The 17,995-nt window shown below is 45.7% G+C and overlaps 1 protein-coding gene and 1 long non-coding RNA gene across 2 annotated transcripts in view; one reads left to right on the forward strand and one right to left on the reverse strand.

Moving 5' to 3' along the window:
* frmpd1b (FERM and PDZ domain containing 1b) overlaps window positions 1-13,754 on the forward strand; it is a gene marked incomplete at its 3' end in the record, with an annotated part of 43,745 nt that extends 29,991 nt beyond the window's left edge. Inside the window, exons 19-27 of the mRNA XM_080774407.1 lie at window positions 161-456; window positions 670-801; window positions 866-1,342; window positions 2,041-2,385; window positions 5,056-5,280; window positions 9,500-9,721; window positions 10,154-10,637; window positions 12,819-13,142; window positions 13,429-13,754. Of these exons, the coding sequence (XP_080630533.1) occupies window positions 161-456; window positions 670-801; window positions 866-1,342; window positions 2,041-2,385; window positions 5,056-5,280; window positions 9,500-9,721; window positions 10,154-10,637; window positions 12,819-13,142; window positions 13,429-13,754 (2,831 nt within the window). The remainder of the gene's footprint in view (window positions 1-160; window positions 457-669; window positions 802-865; window positions 1,343-2,040; window positions 2,386-5,055; window positions 5,281-9,499; window positions 9,722-10,153; window positions 10,638-12,818; window positions 13,143-13,428) is intronic.
* The window catches only part of LOC308323011, a 411,264-nt gene that overhangs the window by 64,616 nt on the left and 328,653 nt on the right, over window positions 1-17,995 (reverse strand). The window lies entirely within an intron of this gene.

The following is a 17,995-nucleotide window of genomic DNA, read 5'->3' on the forward strand; positions in this document are numbered from 1 at the left end:
GACTTCATGCTGACGTACGGTCCACCCGTACAGTCCACCCCAGGCAGGGTTCGAACCCACAACCTTCCGCATGAGAGGCATACGCTCTGACCGCTAGACTAGAGGGCAGCGGATACATGTAGATGTTACTAAACACTGTCTGTCTGTCTGTCTGTCTCAGAAACGGAGCTGGCAGACCGGCAGAACGCCAACCGTCTGAGTGGCAGCTGGAACGGCCTTCCGTCGGCGCCGCTCGTTAAAACCCCTGGCGACGCCCAGACGCTTAGACCCGCCTCCGCGCAGAGGACAGGCCAACCACAGAGCTCCGCCACAACGAGGACCAGCCCACCGCCGCCGCCACAGACGACCTCCCAGAAGCCCGAAGCGAAGCCCCCCACCGCCAAGCCGCCGCTGGCCCCCAAGCCACCGCTGGCCCCCAAGCCCCTGCTGATCCCCCCCAGGTCTCCCCAGAGGAAGGTCACCCCCCCTCCCCCTCTGCCCGGGGGGTCTCCCCAGAGGAAGGTCATCCCCCCTCCCCCTTCGCCCGGGGGGTCTCCCCAGAGGAAGGTCATCCCCCCTCCCCCTCCGCCCGGGGGGTCTCCCCAGAGGAAGGTCATCCCCCCTCCCCCTCCGCCCGGCGGGTCTCCCCAGAGGAAGGTCACCCCCCCTCCGCCCCAGCGGACCCCCCCCAGGTCGTACGCCCACTGCAACGGCGACGTTCCCTCGGGCTCCGACCTCCTGGAGATGGAACCCGACACCATGGAGGTGAAGTCTGTGACGTCGGGAGGACTTCCTCCTCTGGCCTCGCCGCTCATCACCGCCGTGAGACGCAGCCAGCAGGCCGCCGCCCCCCACCCCCCCCCACCCCACGGCCCCCCACCCCCAGGAGAAGAAGAGCAGGACGGTAGAAAACGGCCCCAAAAAGCAGGACAACGGACCCAGAGTGGCGAACAACAACCACAACGCCGACCTCCTACTCCTCGCTGACAAGATGGCGGACGAGGCGACGGCGGTGACCAACGGGGTCTCCTCTCCGCGGCCCCTACAGGTCAGAGCCTCCCGGTCAGGAGGTCAGGAGGTCAGACCCTCCCGCTCAGGAGGTCAGGAGGTCAGACCCTCCCGGTCAGCGGTGGGTCAGGAGGAGACCAGAGCCAGCGTCGTAGCTCCGTCTCTGCCCTCCATTCCTCGCTCCGGCTCGGGCACGGCTCTGGGCCTGACCCTCCCTCCTCCTCCTCCTCCTCCTCCTCCCAGACCAGCGTTGGGGAGCACCAGTGCCACCTCCAGCCTCCTCCATCCTCTGTCGCTCCCCGCCAGCTCCCCGCTGGCGTCGCCCAGCGGAGACACGCTCCACGGCTTCTTCAAGGTACGTCCTCGCGTCGCCGTGACGATATAAATGAGCTTCATGTAGATCCAAACAAATGATTACAAAGAAGAAAATCAACTAGTGTTGTAAAAAGTGTTGTAAAACCTGCCGTTTCTTTTTATTTTGTCGAATTATTTGTTCGGCCCAAAAGATTGTGTTTGTTGTCATGATTTGTCACAACTGGGGTTGGCTTTTTGTACGACGCTTAAAAGGTCTTTAAATAAATACTTTTCTTTAAATGTCTGAGGAAAATGAACGGAGAATCATTTCGGAGCACATTTAGCGACGTACCAGGCGCCATCTTGGATGTAGCTAGAAGTAGCTAGATGTAGCCAGAACACCCCCGAGGCGATCGACAACAACGGGAGGGATGATTAATTCTAACGCGACTACAGCGTCGGGACCGCGGGGGGCCGTCTGACTCATGACCTTTGGTTAGGATTGGACGGGATTGATTTAGATCAAGAGTTGTTCACGTTTTAATATTTTCGATCTCATCCTATAAAATGGGGGGGGGGGGGGGGGGGGAATGACATCGAATGATGCCCAACCGACGCTCCCAGCCTGTGGAGAGACGCGATCGGTTTTGATATCAATAAAGTTCCGTCCTTTTCATTAATCTCCCTCCTGAGCGACGAGATAGGACGGAGATCTCCGTCTATGGCGCTCAGAGTGTTAAATCATTTTGTCCCTTCCAGGACGGCGTCTTCAAGGAGGGCCTGAGCCCGCCCAACGGCCTCCTCCACCCGTGGGCCAGTCGGAACGGCGGCGTCCAGCCGGCCTCCCGGAGGGTCTCGCTGAGCCACGAGAGTCTGTCGCCCAATAAGAACCAGGACGCCTCCCCTCCCCCGCTCAGCCTGACCACCTCGCTGACCTCCGGCTCCACCTCCAGAGGGCTGGAGGGGGGGGGCTCCGGGGGGGGCGGGTCCGGCTCGGACCTGAGGACCACCAGCAGCGCCTCCAGCCTGGCGGGGGGGCGGCTGCCCGCCTCGGCCCTGCGCGGACGCATCCAGGCCCTGCCCTGGTACATGACACGCTCACAGGTACATCTCCTGGTACATGACACGCTCACAGGTACATCTCCTGGTACATCACCTGGTACATCACATGGTACATCACCTGGTACATGACACGCTCACAGGTACATCTCCTGGTACATGACACGCTCACAGGTACATCACCTGGTACATGACACGCTCACAGGTACATCTCCTGGTACATCACCTGGTACATCACATGGTACATCACCTGGTACATGACACGCTCACAGGTACATCACCTGGTACATCACATGGTACATCACATGGTACATCACCTGGTACATGACACGCTCACAGGTACATCACCTGGTACATCACATGGTACATCACCTGGTACATGACACGCTCACAGGTACATCACCTGGTACATCACATGGTACATCACCTGGTACATGACACGCTCACAGGTACATCACCTGGTACATCACATGGTACATCACCTGGTACATGACACGCTCACAGGTACATCACCTGGTACATCACATGGTACATCACCTGGTACATGACACGCTCACAGGTACATCACCTGGTACATGACACGCTCACACTAGGGTTGGGATTCGTTAGGATTTTTACGGTTCCGAATCCTTCCCGGATCCCTCTTAACGGTTCCGGTTCCTAACGGTTCCCTTAACGGATCCTAATATTATTTTTTCCCATTTTTTTCTGACATAGATTATGCTTATATTATAACTAACCTAACCAAGTACATAATAAACACAAATTCATTAATTCAATTGTTGAAAATGCTCTTTACAATTATGAGGTGGCACTATTATTTTAATTTCACCACCACCAGCTAGCCACCACAACAATATCATTGTTGCAATTTGTACTGTATATTGCAATTTGTACTGTATATTAAATATACAGTACATACTCATTGCAATAATGATATTGTTGTGGTGACAAATGTTGTCTTTAATGTTCAGATTAATTTAATATGAAGGACCCCTTACCCTAATGGAAACAAATAGTGCTTTCTTGGATTATAAAATCCTCTTAGCAGACCTAAGACCCTGAACTGTAGGCTACGTTCCTGTGCTTTTTTCTGCAAACTGTTTATAAAGTAATCAATCTATGGAGGTATATGCACCTAAACGCTGGGCTCAACAGTCACGCGATTAATTTAGAGACAAATCAAAAGCAGTTGAGTTGCTTATAAGTTGTAAAAAATAAGTGCAGACAAATTGATTTGGCTATATTTAACGTGATTCATATAATATCAGACAGAAGGACGTCGAGTCATTGGCGGTCTAAATTAACACCATTAACAACAGTTGTACAACACGCCTAATGAAAAGCTCTGTAGAAGTTTAGTAGTTTTTATTTTCTATTACGTTACTATCCTGGGGAAAGTGAACGAGCCTTGCATCATCCTCGTCCCCCGCCGGCTGTGGTGGAGCTGCGGGGAGTGCAGGCACGGCTTTCCGCATGGCTCTCAAACGCGATGTGCCTACTGTAGATTATTCTCGTGAGTTGTGGACTCGTGTAGACATATTGATTTTGAGATGTTTCCTCGTGGACGTGGTGCAACTGGTCTGGTAGCCTACAAGTTGCAACAACCTTTGCAGGGAACTATAGCATCGCATTTATTCCACTTTGCGTGCTCAGCCTCAGAGTCATTTCCCTCTCTGTTAACTACACTTTGGAGATCTCTTCGACATACTGTCCCACTCGCTCCGCGGCGGTCGCTGAATGCACAGAACAGTGGGCGTATCCTCCCCGACCCCACTCACTCATGTAGGTGGGGTGACGTCACCACAGGCTCTGCTTGCATGCATGCACATTGCACAGACACAGCGGAGCTAAATGACGACTGATGAGAACCGTTTGGGGAACCGTTAATACGAAAACGATGGAACCGGCTCCGGATCCGCAATGTCGGAACCTGGTCTGAAATGGACCCGGTTCCGAATCCCAACCCTACAGGTACATCACCTGGTACATCACCTGGTACTAAGGTTGGGCGATATGCCAATTTCTTTCAACCGCCCATCGTCTGACCAAAAATCGCCGATTGACGATGTATTCGTGTCATAAAAGTAAAGTGAGAACAGCTCACTGCAGGTCGCAAAAAAAAGCCAGATCTACAAGCTCTCAAGGCACTGCGTCCTGCCTGTTTCTGCAGCTCCGTTCGCTAGGCGTTGAGAGCTTGTAGATCAGTCTGTTTCTGCAGCAGTGTGCATTCTGTTGTGACTGTATATTACCAGTAAGACGCGCAAACGCGGGAAGCGAACGCAGCTGAGACCCTGCAGATCATGTCTGTCTGTCTGTGTGTCTGTCCCGCTGTTACTGTATATGTGGACCTGGCCCCTTTTGTGCCCATATATGGAGCTGAGTGGACCTGGCCCCTTTTGTGCCCATATATGGAGCTGAGTGATTGCTGATGCAACACACTCCATATTTGGATAGCGGGACAGACATGATCTGCTAGGTCTCATAGTAAGTGCTCACTGCGTTCGCAATTAAACTGCATGGGTCTGGACTCCATTATCAATAATCAACAGGAGATCCTATTGATGGATAAGGTAATCAATAATCAACAGGAGATCCTATTGATGGATAAGGTAATCAATAATCAACAGGAGATCCTATTGATGGATAAGGTAATCAATAATCAACAGGAGATCCTATTGATGGATAAGGTAATCAATAATCAATAATCAACAGGAGATCCTGGGCACCCTGGACTACCCGTCCAGCTGCTCCGTCACGTCGGGCTTCGGCTCCGGCCTGTCGGTGGCCAGCGGACTGAGCGGGGCGTCCGACCTCAACAGAGAGAGAGAGAGCGGGGCGTCCGACCTCAGCAAGACCCACGACGTCAGAGAGAGAGAGCTTCCGGACGAGGACGAGGGCGCGGCGGTCGTCATAGCGACCATCAAAGAGGCTCAGGAGGTGAATATATTAATAACTATAAATATATCAGGAGGTGAATATATTAATAACTATAAATATATCAGGAGGTGAATATATTAATAACTATAAATATATCAGGAGGTGAATATATTAATAACTATAAATATATCAGGAGGTGAATATATTAATAACTATAAATATATCAGGAGGTGAATATATTAATAACTATAAATATATCAGGAGGTGAATATATTAATAACTATAAATATATCAGGAGGTGAATATATTAATAACTATAAATATATCAGGAGGTGAATATATTAATAACTATAAATATATCAGGAGGTGATACTAATTAATAACTATAAATATATCAGGAGGTGAATATATTAATAACTATAAATATATCAGGAGGTGAATATATTAATAACTATAAATATATCAGGAGGTGAATATATTAATAACTATAAATATATCAGGAGGTGAATATATTAATAACTATAAATATATCAGGAGGTGAATATATTAATAACTATAAATATATCAGGAGGTGAATATATTAATAACTATAAATATATCAGGAGGTGAATATATTAATAACTATAAATATATCAGGAGGTGAATATATTAATAACTATAAATATATCAGGAGGTGAATATATTAATAACTATAAATATATCAGGAGGTGATAATTAATAACTATAAATATATCAGGAGGTGATAATTAATAACTAAATATATCAGGAGGTGAATATATTAATAACTATAAATATATCAGGAGGTGAATATATTAATAACTATAAATATATCAGGAGGTGAATATATTAATAACTATAAATATATCAGGAGGTGAATATATTAATAACTATAAATATATCAGGAGGTGAATATATTAATAACTATAAATATATCAGGAGGTGAATATATTAATAACTATAAATATATCAGGAGGTGATAATTAATAACTATAAATAAATCAGGAGGTGATAATTAATAACTATAAATATATCAGGAGGTGAATATATTAATAACTATAAATATATCAGGAGGTGAATATATTAATAACTATAAATATATCAGGAGGTGAATATATTAATAACTATAAATATATCAGGAGGTGAATATATTAATAACTATAAATATATCAGGAGGTGATAATTAATAACTATAAATATATCAGGAGGTGATAATTAATAACTATAAATATATCAGGAGGTGATAATTAATAACTATAAATATATCAGGAGGTGAATATATTAATAACTATAAATATATCAGGAGGTGAATATATTAATAACTATAAATATATCAGGAGGTGAATATATTAATAACTATAAATATATCAGGAGGTGATAATTAATAACTATAAATATATCAGGAGGTGAATATATTAATAACTATAAATATATCAGGAGGTGAATATATTAATAACTATAAATATATCAGGAGGTGATACTAATTAATAACTATAAATATATCAGGAGGTGATAATTAATAACTATAAATATATCAGGAGGTGATAATTAATAACTATAAATATATCAGGAGGTGAATATATTAATAACTATAAATATATCAGGAGGTGAATATATTAATAACTATAAATATATCAGGAGGTGAATATATTAATAACTATAAATATATCAGGAGGTGATAATTAATAACTATAAATATATCAGGAGGTGAATATATTAATAACTATAAATATATCAGGAGGTGAATATATTAATAACTATAAATATATCAGGAGGTGAATATATTAATAACTATGAATATATCAGGAGGTGATAATTAATAACTATAAATATATCAGGAGGTGAATATATTAATAACTATAAATATATCAGGAGGTGATAATTAATAACTATAAATATATCAGGAGGTGAATATATTAATAACTATAAATATATCAGGAGGTGAATATATTAATAACTATAAATATATCAGGAGGTGATAATTAATAACTATAAATATATCAGGAGGTGAATATATTAATAACTATAAATATATCAGGAGGTGAATATATTAATAACTATAAATAAATCAGGAGGTGAATATATTAATAACTATAAATAAATCAGGAGGTGAATATATTAATAACTATAAATATATCAGGAGGTGATAATTAATAACTATAAATATATCAGGAGGTGAATATATTAATAACTATAAATATATCAGGAGGTGAATATATTAATAACTATAAATATATCAGGAGGTGATAATTAATAACTATAAATATATCAGGAGGTGAATATATTAATAACTAAATATATCAGGAGGTGAATATATTAATAACTATAAATATATCAGGAGGTGAATATATTAATAACTATAAATATATCAGGAGGTGAATATATTAATAACTATAAATATATCAGGAGGTGAATATATTAATAACTATAAATATATCAGGAGGTGAATATATTAATAACTATAAATATATCAGGAGGTGATACTAATTAATAACTATAAATATATCAGGAGGTGAATATATTAATAACTATAAATATATCAGGAGGTGAATATATTAATAACTATAAATATATCAGGAGGTGATGATAATTAATAACTATAAATATATCAGGAGGTGATAATTAATAACTAAATATATCAGGAGGTGAATATATTAATAACTATAAATATATCAGGAGGTGAATATATTAATAACTATAAATATATCAGGAGGTGAATATATTAATAACTATAAATATATCAGGAGGTGATACTAATTAATAACTATAAATATATCAGGAGGTGAATATATTAATAACTATAAATATATCAGGAGGTGAATATATTAATAACTATAAATATATCAGGAGGTGAATATATTAATAACTATAAATATATCAGGAGGTGATAATTAATAACTATAAATATATCAGGAGGTGAATATATTAATAACTATAAATATATCAGGAGGTGATAATTAATAACTATAAATATATCAGGAGGTGAATATATTAATAACTATAAATATATCAGGAGGTGATACTAATTAATAACTATAAATATATCAGGAGGTGAATATATTAATAACTATAAATATATCAGGAGGTGAATATATTAATAACTATAAATATATCAGGAGGTGAATATATTAATAACTATAAATATATCAGGAGGTGAATATATTAATAACTATAAATATATCAGGAGGTGAATATATTAATAACTATAAATATATCAGGAGGTGAATATATTAATAACTATAAATATATCAGGAGGTGAATATATTAATAACTATAAATATATCAGGAGGTGATGATAATTAATAACTATATGTGATGAATGAATAAATATATCAGGTGAATATATTAATAACTATATGTGATGAATGAATAAATATATCAGGAGGTGATAATTAATAACTATAAATATATCAGGAGGTGATACTAATTAATAACTATATGTGATGAATGAATAAATATATCAGGAGGTGATAATTAATAACTATATGTGATGAATGAATAAATATATCAGGAGGTGATTCATATAAATATATATTTATAAGTGCTGAAAATAACCCATCTACAAGCTCACAACTGCGACGCGTTGTGAGCTTGTAGCTATATTTCTGTAGCTATTTTCTTCTGAGTTTGTAGCTATTGTCAGCACGCAACCAATTGTAAAATGACGGGGCGCATACTTAGTTTAAACTAGTCATTGGCCGCTAGACATAAGGTTGGTGAGGGGTGCGTTAAAACGACCGGATTAAGGCTGGTGAGGGGTGCGTTAAAACGACCGGATTAAGGTTGGTGAGGGGTGCGTTAAAACGACCAGATTAAGGTTGGTGAGGGGTGCGTTAAAACGACCAGATTAAGGTTGGTGAGGGGTGCGTTAAAACGACCGGATTAAGGTTGGTGAGGGGTGCGTTAAAACGACCGGATTAAGGTTGGTGAGGGGTGCGTTAAAACGACCGGATTAAGGCTGGTGAGGGGTGCGTTAAAACGACCAGATTAAGGTTGGTGAGGGGTGCGTTAAAACGACCGGATTAAGGTTGGTGAGGGGTGCGTTAAAACGACCAGATTAAGGTTGGTGAGGGGTGCGTTAAAACGACCGGATTAAGGTTGGTGAGGGGTGCGTTAAGACGACCGGATTAAGGTTGGTGAGGGGTGCGTTAAGACGACCGGATTAAGGTTGGTGAGGGGTGCGTTAAAACGACTGGATTAAGGGTTGGGAGAGGGTTAAAGTTAGGTTTAGGTGTGCTGCCGTATTCTCTTATCTTAGTCGTAACATGTTCCCTTATCTTAGGTGAACTCGTGGCAGCACGCCAGCTCGCGGGGAACCAATGGGGCGCAGCGCGCTGCGCAGGGCTCCTCCCACACCAACCTGAACTTCAAGGAGAGGCCAGCAGGGGGAACCGTGGTGGTGTCGTCGGAGCAGCCTCAGTCGCGGCCTCACTCGGCGGTGGGCCTGGGGGGCGTGTCCACCGTAGGGGGCGGAGACACGGAGAGCACGCCCCCGCAGCAGCAGGTAATAATAATAATAAATAATAATAATAAAACTTTATTTGTATAGCACCTCTCATGACATGAAATGCAGCTCAAAGTGCTTTACAGAAAAATGGAGAAAATAAAGAAAAAGCAAGGCAACGACATTAAAAAACAAGCAGTAATGCAATACAGTGAAAAAAATAAAAGATCAATTAAAAGCAATGTTGTAGAAGTGGGTCTTGAGCTGAGCTTTAAAAATGTCTACAGAGGCTGCCTGTCGAAGGTACAGTGGGAGCTTGTTCCATGCCGACGGCCCGTAGAAGCAAAAAGCTGCTTCCCCGTATTTTTAAGTTACTTTTACTCTTACGTCTACTGAGCTACACGTCTCAGAGGTCTGTTATTGTGACAGTATTGTGACTGTAACAGTATTGTAACTGTAACAGTATCGTAACAGTATTTCCACTCCTTCCAGGCGTGCGGCTGCCGAACCGTCTACGCCAACTGCTTCAGCGGCGAGGGGGGCGGGGCCGAGGAGGAGGGCGTCGGCTTCGACGACGACCTCACCGTCTACGAGTTCTCCCGCCGCACCACGGCCGCGCGGGGAGGGGCCGCGCCCCCCAAGCCCCTAGGCTCCTCCCCCTCCTCTGCCCCCCCGCCTCCCCCGACCACCGCCACCAACCCCAACATCCTGTCGCTGCTGCGCGACACGCCGCGCCCCCTCTCGGCCCTAAGCCCCGCCTCCACGGAGCTCAGCCCGCTGGTGGCGTCGTCGGCGTCCCGCCCCGTGTCGCCTGCGGGGGGCGCCGGTCTTCACTCGCTGAGCAACAAGCGCTACGGCGCGCTGAAGGGCGGCTTCGCCTCGCTGAGACACGACATCGATCAGCTGGCCGCCGTTCTGGAGAGGGGAGGGGGGAGCAACCCGCTGGAGACCCCAGACCCAAACCACAACCACACAGGTAGGACCAGACCCCAACCACACCCCCTGGAGACCCCAACCACAACCACACAGGTAGGACCAGACCCCAACCACACCCACACAGGTAGGACCAGACCCCAACCACAACCACACAGGTAGGACCACACCACAACCACACCCACACAGGTAGGACCACACCCCAACCACACCCACACAGGTAGGACCAGACCCCAACCACACCCACACAGGTAGGACCAGACCCCAACCACAACCACACAGGTAGGACCAGACCCCAACCACACCCACACAGGTAGGACCAGACCCCAACCACACCCACACAGGTAGGACCACACCCCAACCACACCCACACAGGTAGGACCAGACCCCAGACCCAAACCACAACCACACAGGTAGGACCACACCCCAACCACACCCACACAGGTAGGACCAGACCCCAACCACACCCTACTCGAGACCCCAGACCCAAACCACAACCACACAGGTAGGACCACACCCCAACCACAACCACACAGGTAGGACCAGACCCCAACCACACCCACACAGGTAGGACCAGACCCCAACCACACCCACACAGGTAGGACCCTACTGGAGACCCCAGACCCAAACCACAGCCACACAGGTAGGACCAGACCACAACCACAACCACACAGGTAGGACCCTACTGGAGACCCCAGACCCAAACCACACCCACACAGGTAGGACCAGACCCCAACCACAACCACACAGGTAGGACCAGACCCCAACCACACCCCCTGGAGACCCCAGACCCAAACCACAACCACACAGGAAGGACCAGACCCCAACCACACCCACACAGGTAGGACCAGACCCCAACCACACCCACACAGGTAGGACCAGACTCCAACCACACCCACACAGGTAGGACCAGACTCCAACCACACCCACACAGGTAGGACCAGACCAGATCTCTGTCCATGGTTCTGAATTAATGTTGTAGCATTGAGACTAGCTGTGTCTCTGTCCATGGTGCTGAATTAATGTTGTAGCATTGAGACTAGCTGTGACTCTGTCCATGGTGCTGAAGTCATGTTGTAGCATTGAGACTAGCTGTGACTCTGTCTATGGTGCTGAATTAATGTTGTAGCATTGAGACTAGCTGTGACTCTGTCCATGGTGCTGAAGTCATGTTGTAGCATTGAGACTAGCTGTGACTCTGTCCATGGTGCTGAATTAATGTTGTAGCATTGAGACTAGCTGTGACTCTGTCCATGGTGCTGAAGTCATGTTGTAGTATTGAGACTAGCTGTGACTCTGTCCATGGTTCTGACTTCATGTTGTAGCATTGAGACTAGCTGTGACTCTGTCCATGGTGCTGAATTCATGTTGTAGCATTGAGACTAGCTGTGACTCTGTCCATGGTGCTGAATTAATGTTGTAGCATTGAGACTAGCTGTGACTCTGTCCATGGTGCTGAATTAATGTTGTAGCATTGAGACTAGCTGTGACTCTGTCCATGGTGCTGAATTAATGTTGTAACATTGAGACTAGCTGTGACTCTGTCCATGGTGCTGAATTAATGTTGTAGCATTGAGACTAGCTGTGACTCTGTCCATGGTGCTGAATTAATGTTGTAGCATTGAGACTAGCTGTGACTCTGTCCATGGTGCTGAAGTAATGTTGTGGGCATTGAGACTAGCTGTGACCCTGTCCATGGTGCTGAAGTCATGTTGTGTAGCATTGAGACTAGCTGTGACTCTGTCCATGGTGCTGAAGGCATGTTGTAGCATTGAGACTAGCTGTGACTCTGTCCATGGTGCTGAATTAATGTTGTAGCATTGAGACTAGCTGTGACTCTGTCCATAGATCAGCTATTTTTGAAAAATCGTGTTTTTAACTAAATCTTTGCTTCTGGGGGGTCCCTGGAACAACATATTTTCAGATGGGGGTTGGCGGCCAATTACAAAAAAAATCTTGGGGGTCCTTGACTTGAAAATGTTTGAGAACGACTGACAGAAACAGACAGTGAGAACGACTGACAGAAACATAGGGTTTTAACCCTGTGAGAACGACTGACAGAAACAGACAGTGAGAACGACTGACAGAAACATAGGGTTTTTCAGAAATCTGACATTTGTAGAATCGTTGCCAGGTCAAAATGGGTTAATAGACCTTGTTTTAGTCGAGGAAAACCATGGCGGTAACGGCGTGTGTGTCTACCTCCTGTTCCAACCCCCAACAGGAAGCTGTGAGCTGCAGCGTGGCCACAACAACAAGAACAACGGCGACTTCAGGGAAGTCGTCGGCGGCGGCGGCATGGCGACGAGCTCTACCGCCTCCACGGGTTGTTGTTGTTGTTCCAACGGTTCGAACCCCGCGGCCAGCGGCATGACGGAGGCGGAGCGCACCCTGCTGCAGACGGAGGCGCGGCGCCTGGCGTCCGGCTGCCAGCGCGCCACGCGCGTGGGCTGGGCGCCCGACGAGGCTCTCCGCTCGCTGTCCAACTCCTTCAGCGCTCTGGTGCAGCTTTCAGCCGCCTGCCTCGGGACCTCCAACGCCTGCAGAGGTACGATAATATCTACCTCCTAAACGCCTGTAGAGGTACGATAACGTTAATATTTACACCTGTAGAGGTACGATAATATTTATATTAACGTTATTAACGTTAATATTTACCTCCTAAACACCTGCAGAGGTACGTTAATATTTATATTAACGTTATTAACGTTAATATTTACCTCCTAAACACCTGTAGAGGTACGTTAACGTTAATATATACCTCCTAAACACCTGTAGAGATACGTTAACGTTAATATTCACCTAATGACTTTCCTCCACTGCGCCCCCTACAGGCTGCCAGGCGTGCCACGGGGGAGGAGCTGAGGACCTAGAGGAGGCCATGGAGGCCCTGGACAAGATGAAGGAGATCGTGGGGTTGTACCGCGACTTCGTGGGCGCCGTGGAGACGGCCGGGACGGGCAGGGGAGGGGCGGGGGGAGGGGCAGGGGGGACGCAGGGCGAGGGCGAAGGCGTGCGGCTGCTCGCCAAACGATGCACCGTGCTCATCTCCTCGGTGTTCGCGCTCACGCAGCTGTTCCGCACGCGCTCAGTAGACACCACGCAGCATCAGCAGCATCATCAGGCCACGCCTCCCGGACAAGTTCCCCTGCATTTCTAACCGTTTGGTGACGATGACAGCGCTAAAGGTAATGCTGAGGAAAGCTAACGAACGTTAAGGAACGTTACGGTATGTTTAGGGGTTATATCTGTTAGTGACGATGAGAGCGCTAAGAAATGAAGGCTAATGAAGGATAAGGAAGGCTAAGAAAGGCTAAGGAAGCCTAAGGAAGGCTAAGGAACGCTAACGAATGCTAAGGAAGGCTAAGGAACGCTAACCAATGCTAAGGAAGGCTAACGGATGCTAACGGTTAACTGTTAGTGGCGAGGAGAATGCTACGGAACGTCGAGGAACGCTAAGGACGAAGCATGAGCTCAGTTGGCGGCTCTCCCCGGGTCGGCAGAGTAGCTTAATAAGGCGACTGGCACCGGTCACGTGATGTCACTGATCACATGACCCCCAAGTTCTAGACCTCCAGCTATAGGCTAAGCAGAAAGGGGAGGGGTTTTCTATTATTATTTCCACACAACAACTCTAAGGTATATTAATGACAGTCCAATGTTGAAAATGAGTGGTATGCCCCTTTAACGGCAGCGATGACGACGACACAGAACCAGAGTTGGGATTTTGGAAACCAAGGGAACCGGATTCAGACGCTGAGGAACCAGGAATCCGTTCCGGCACATTTTGGAAGCGTTTTTTTCCTGGTTATGTGGGAGCGGGTTTTATGTGGACTTCACGTCTCCGTTAGCGTAAACGCTGTTCCGTTAGCGTAAACGCTGTTCCGTTAGCGTACACGCTGTTACGACAGCAGAGGTTCTGTTACGACAGCAGAGGTTCTGTTACGACAGCAGCTCTCACAGCTCTCAGGGCCCTTTTCCACCGGGAGGGAACTGGTCCAGTTCTTTGTGGTTCCTAGACCATGAGGCAGAGCTCCACACTGGTTCTTAGTCCATGAGCCAGAGCTCCAAACTGGTTCTTTGTCCATGAGCCAGAGCTCCACACTGGTTCTTAGTCCATGAGCCAGAGCTCCAAACTGGTTCTTAGTCCATGAGCCAGAGCTCCACACTGGTTCTTAGTCCATGAGCCAGATCTCCAAACTGGTTCTTAGTCCATGAGCCAGAGCTCCAAACTGGTTCTTAGTCCATGAGCCAGAGCTCCACACTGGTTCTTAGTCCATGAGCCAGAGCTCCAAACTGGTTCTTAGTCCATGAGCCAGAGCTCCACACTGGTTCTTAGTCCATGAGCCAGAGCTCCACACTGGTTCTTAGTCCATGAGCCAGACCTCCAAACTGGTTCTTAGTCCATGAGCCAGAGCTCCAAACTGGTTCTTAGTCCATGAGCCAGAGCTCCAAACTGGTTCTTAGTCCATGAGCCAGAGCTCCAAACTGGTTCTTAGTCCATGAGCCAGATCTCCAACATTGGAATGTTAATTGAGTAGATTAAACTATACCTATATTAGATTGTTATCACCATGAAACTTTCCAGTTTATTACTTACACGAAGACAATGATTTATTGTTTTACAAATAATAATATAAACAATCTAATATAGGTGTGGTTTTGCCACTCATTTCATAATTAACGTTCCAATTTTGGAGCTTTGGCTCATGGACTAAAAACTGGTTCTGAACTGAACCAGTTCCCGACAGGTGGAAACGGGTTCTCAGAGTGTTTCCCAAACCTTTTCATGTCAACGGGACCCCCAGAGGTCCCCTGAGGGGTCCACGGGGGGGTCCACGGACCCCCCAGAGGTCCCCGGGGGGGGTCCCCGGACCCCACGGACCACACTTTGGGAACCACTGGCCCGGGGGCGTTCCTGCTTTGAAGGGTCCCTGGTCTCTGGACCCCCACTGGGGGTCTCTGGACCCCCACTGGGGGTCTCTGGACCCCCGTGTAACACGAGTGCCGTAAATGTCTTGGTCTTCCGCCACCCCGAAGTGGAACTATATATAGGAACCAAATTGCTTTGGTATATGGTTCCGCGTGGAGGGTAAACAAAGCAACACGTGAATTCGATTGGCTGTCGCCGGACGATGTCGTCCAAAAGAGGGTTTTTTTAGCGACGTTCCTCCGCCCACTTTTCGCCAAGACAGTAGGGTCCCATAGACAGTAGGGTCCCATAGACAGTAGGACCCCATAGACAGACGCCTGGCAACGTTTGGGGTCCGTTTGGAACCCCCGGCCTATAGGAATGGATAAAGGCAACCTCTGAGCAATGGGACCGTTGTCAGGGAACCCCTTTGTGGAATGGGACCGTTGTCAGGGAACCCCTTTGAGGAATGGGACCGTTGTCAGGGAACCCCTTTGAGGAATGGGACCGTTGTCAGGGAACCCCTTTGAGGAATGGGACCGTTGTCAGGGAACCCCTTTGAGGAATGGGACCGTTGAGAGGTGAACCGTTAAGGGCTGTTCTGAACATTCTGTAGCACAGAGGAACTGGTGTGTGTGTGTGTGTGTGTGTGTGTGTGTGTGTGTGTGTGTGTGTGTGTGTGTGTGTGTGTGTGTGTGTGTGTGTGTGTGTGTGTGTGTGTGTGTGTGTGTGTGTGTGTGTGTGTGTGTGTGTGTGTGTGTGTGTGCGTGCGTGCGTGCGTGCGTGCGTGCGTGCGTGGCCCTATAGGCATATAGCAGTGGCGTTTTCTGCTTTCATCTGCTTCCAGACAGCATTATCTTTTTTTTTAATATATCCATATCGAGATTTCCAAAAATATGTATATGAATTAAGCCTCTAGAATCAAACCATCCAGGATCCTGGTGGTGAAGGGTTAAACCATCTAGGATCCTGGTGGTGGTGAAGACATCCTGGTGGTGAAGGGTTAAACCATCTAGGATCCTGGTGGTGGTGAAGACATCCTGGTGGTGAAGGGTTAAACCATCTAGGATCCTGGTGGTGGTGAAGACATTTGATTCTGTCAACAAAAAAAAGGAAAAAACATAAAAAGAAAACTGCAGTATATTTATTTGGCCTAATACAGTATAATTTATTTATATATTATTATTATTTTATATGTATTAATATAGTATAATTTAATTTTGTTGCTGTTGGGAGAAAACCACCCAACTCCAATCAGAGCTATTGAACAGCCTTTACGTCTGTGTGTGGGTTAAAGTGATATTGAACCAATGGAAAGTAGTAAAAAGTGCTTTGGACAAAACCTCTTAACTCCACTGGACCCTCAAACGGTCTGCTATAAAGCAGCTAACTCCACCACCTCTCCCCCTCTCAAACTGTCTGCTATAAAGCAGCTAACTCCACCACCTCTCCCCCTCTCAAACTGTCTGCTATAAAGCAGCTAACTCAACCACCTCTAAAACTCTGCTATAAAGCAGCTAACTCCACCACCTCTCTCCCTCTCAAACTGTGCTATAAAGCAGCTAACTCCACCACCTCTCCCCCTCTCAAACTGTGCTATAAAGCAGCTAACTCCACCACCTCTCCCCCTCTCAAACTGTGCTATAAAGCAGCTAACTCCACCACCTCTCTCCTTCTCATGCAAGTAATTGTAATAAACTAATATTATAAAGTTACAACACCAACTCTGATGAGGCAGTATTGCTTTGTTTTCAAAATATGTTTTTTCTTCGTTTAATACAAAATGTACTGGTTTCGAGTATAATTAAATAGTAAAAATAAATAAAACGAATGGTTTGATTCTACAGGCTTAAAGGGAAACTTCACCCTTTTTGCAAATACATACATGTTAATGACGTTTAGAAGATTTAGAACACTTTCCTGAGGGTCTTTATGTGTAACCTGTGGTTTTAGATGTTTTACAATGTAGCAGTGAGCCCAGTGTCTCTGATGTCATAGACACTGGCCCAGTGTCTCTGATGTCATAGACACTGGCCCAGTGTCTCTGATGTCATAGACACTGGGCCAGTGTCTCTGATGTCATAGACACTGGCCCAGTGTCTCTGATGTCATAGACACTGGCCCAGTGTCTCTGATGTCAGAGACACTGGCCCAGTGTCTCTGATGTCATAGACACTGGGCCAGTGTCTCTGATGTCATAGACACTGGGCTCACTTTACTTCCTGGACTACATGTTGTCTCACCCCCCCTATCCACAAGGAGAAGCAGCGCACCAAAGCATTATGGGAATTGTAGTCCAGGAAGGAAGTAGCCTCGGTCCCAGACTTATACTCATCTGCGAAGAGAAAAGCCATGGTCACAACCTTTTATTGAATGATTGAAATATGTGTTAACATTTTGCAGAATTACAGTACATTTCAAGCACAACTCAATAGGGGACCCCCACACGGTAACTCTGTCATTTCTCGACCGTTTCGGACGTGGGGCGG

The sequence above is a fragment of the Protomyctophum bolini genome (genome assembly GCF_963924005.1).
Source record: "Protomyctophum bolini genome assembly, chromosome: 10".
Taxonomy (NCBI): domain Eukaryota; kingdom Metazoa; phylum Chordata; class Actinopteri; order Myctophiformes; family Myctophidae; genus Protomyctophum; species Protomyctophum bolini.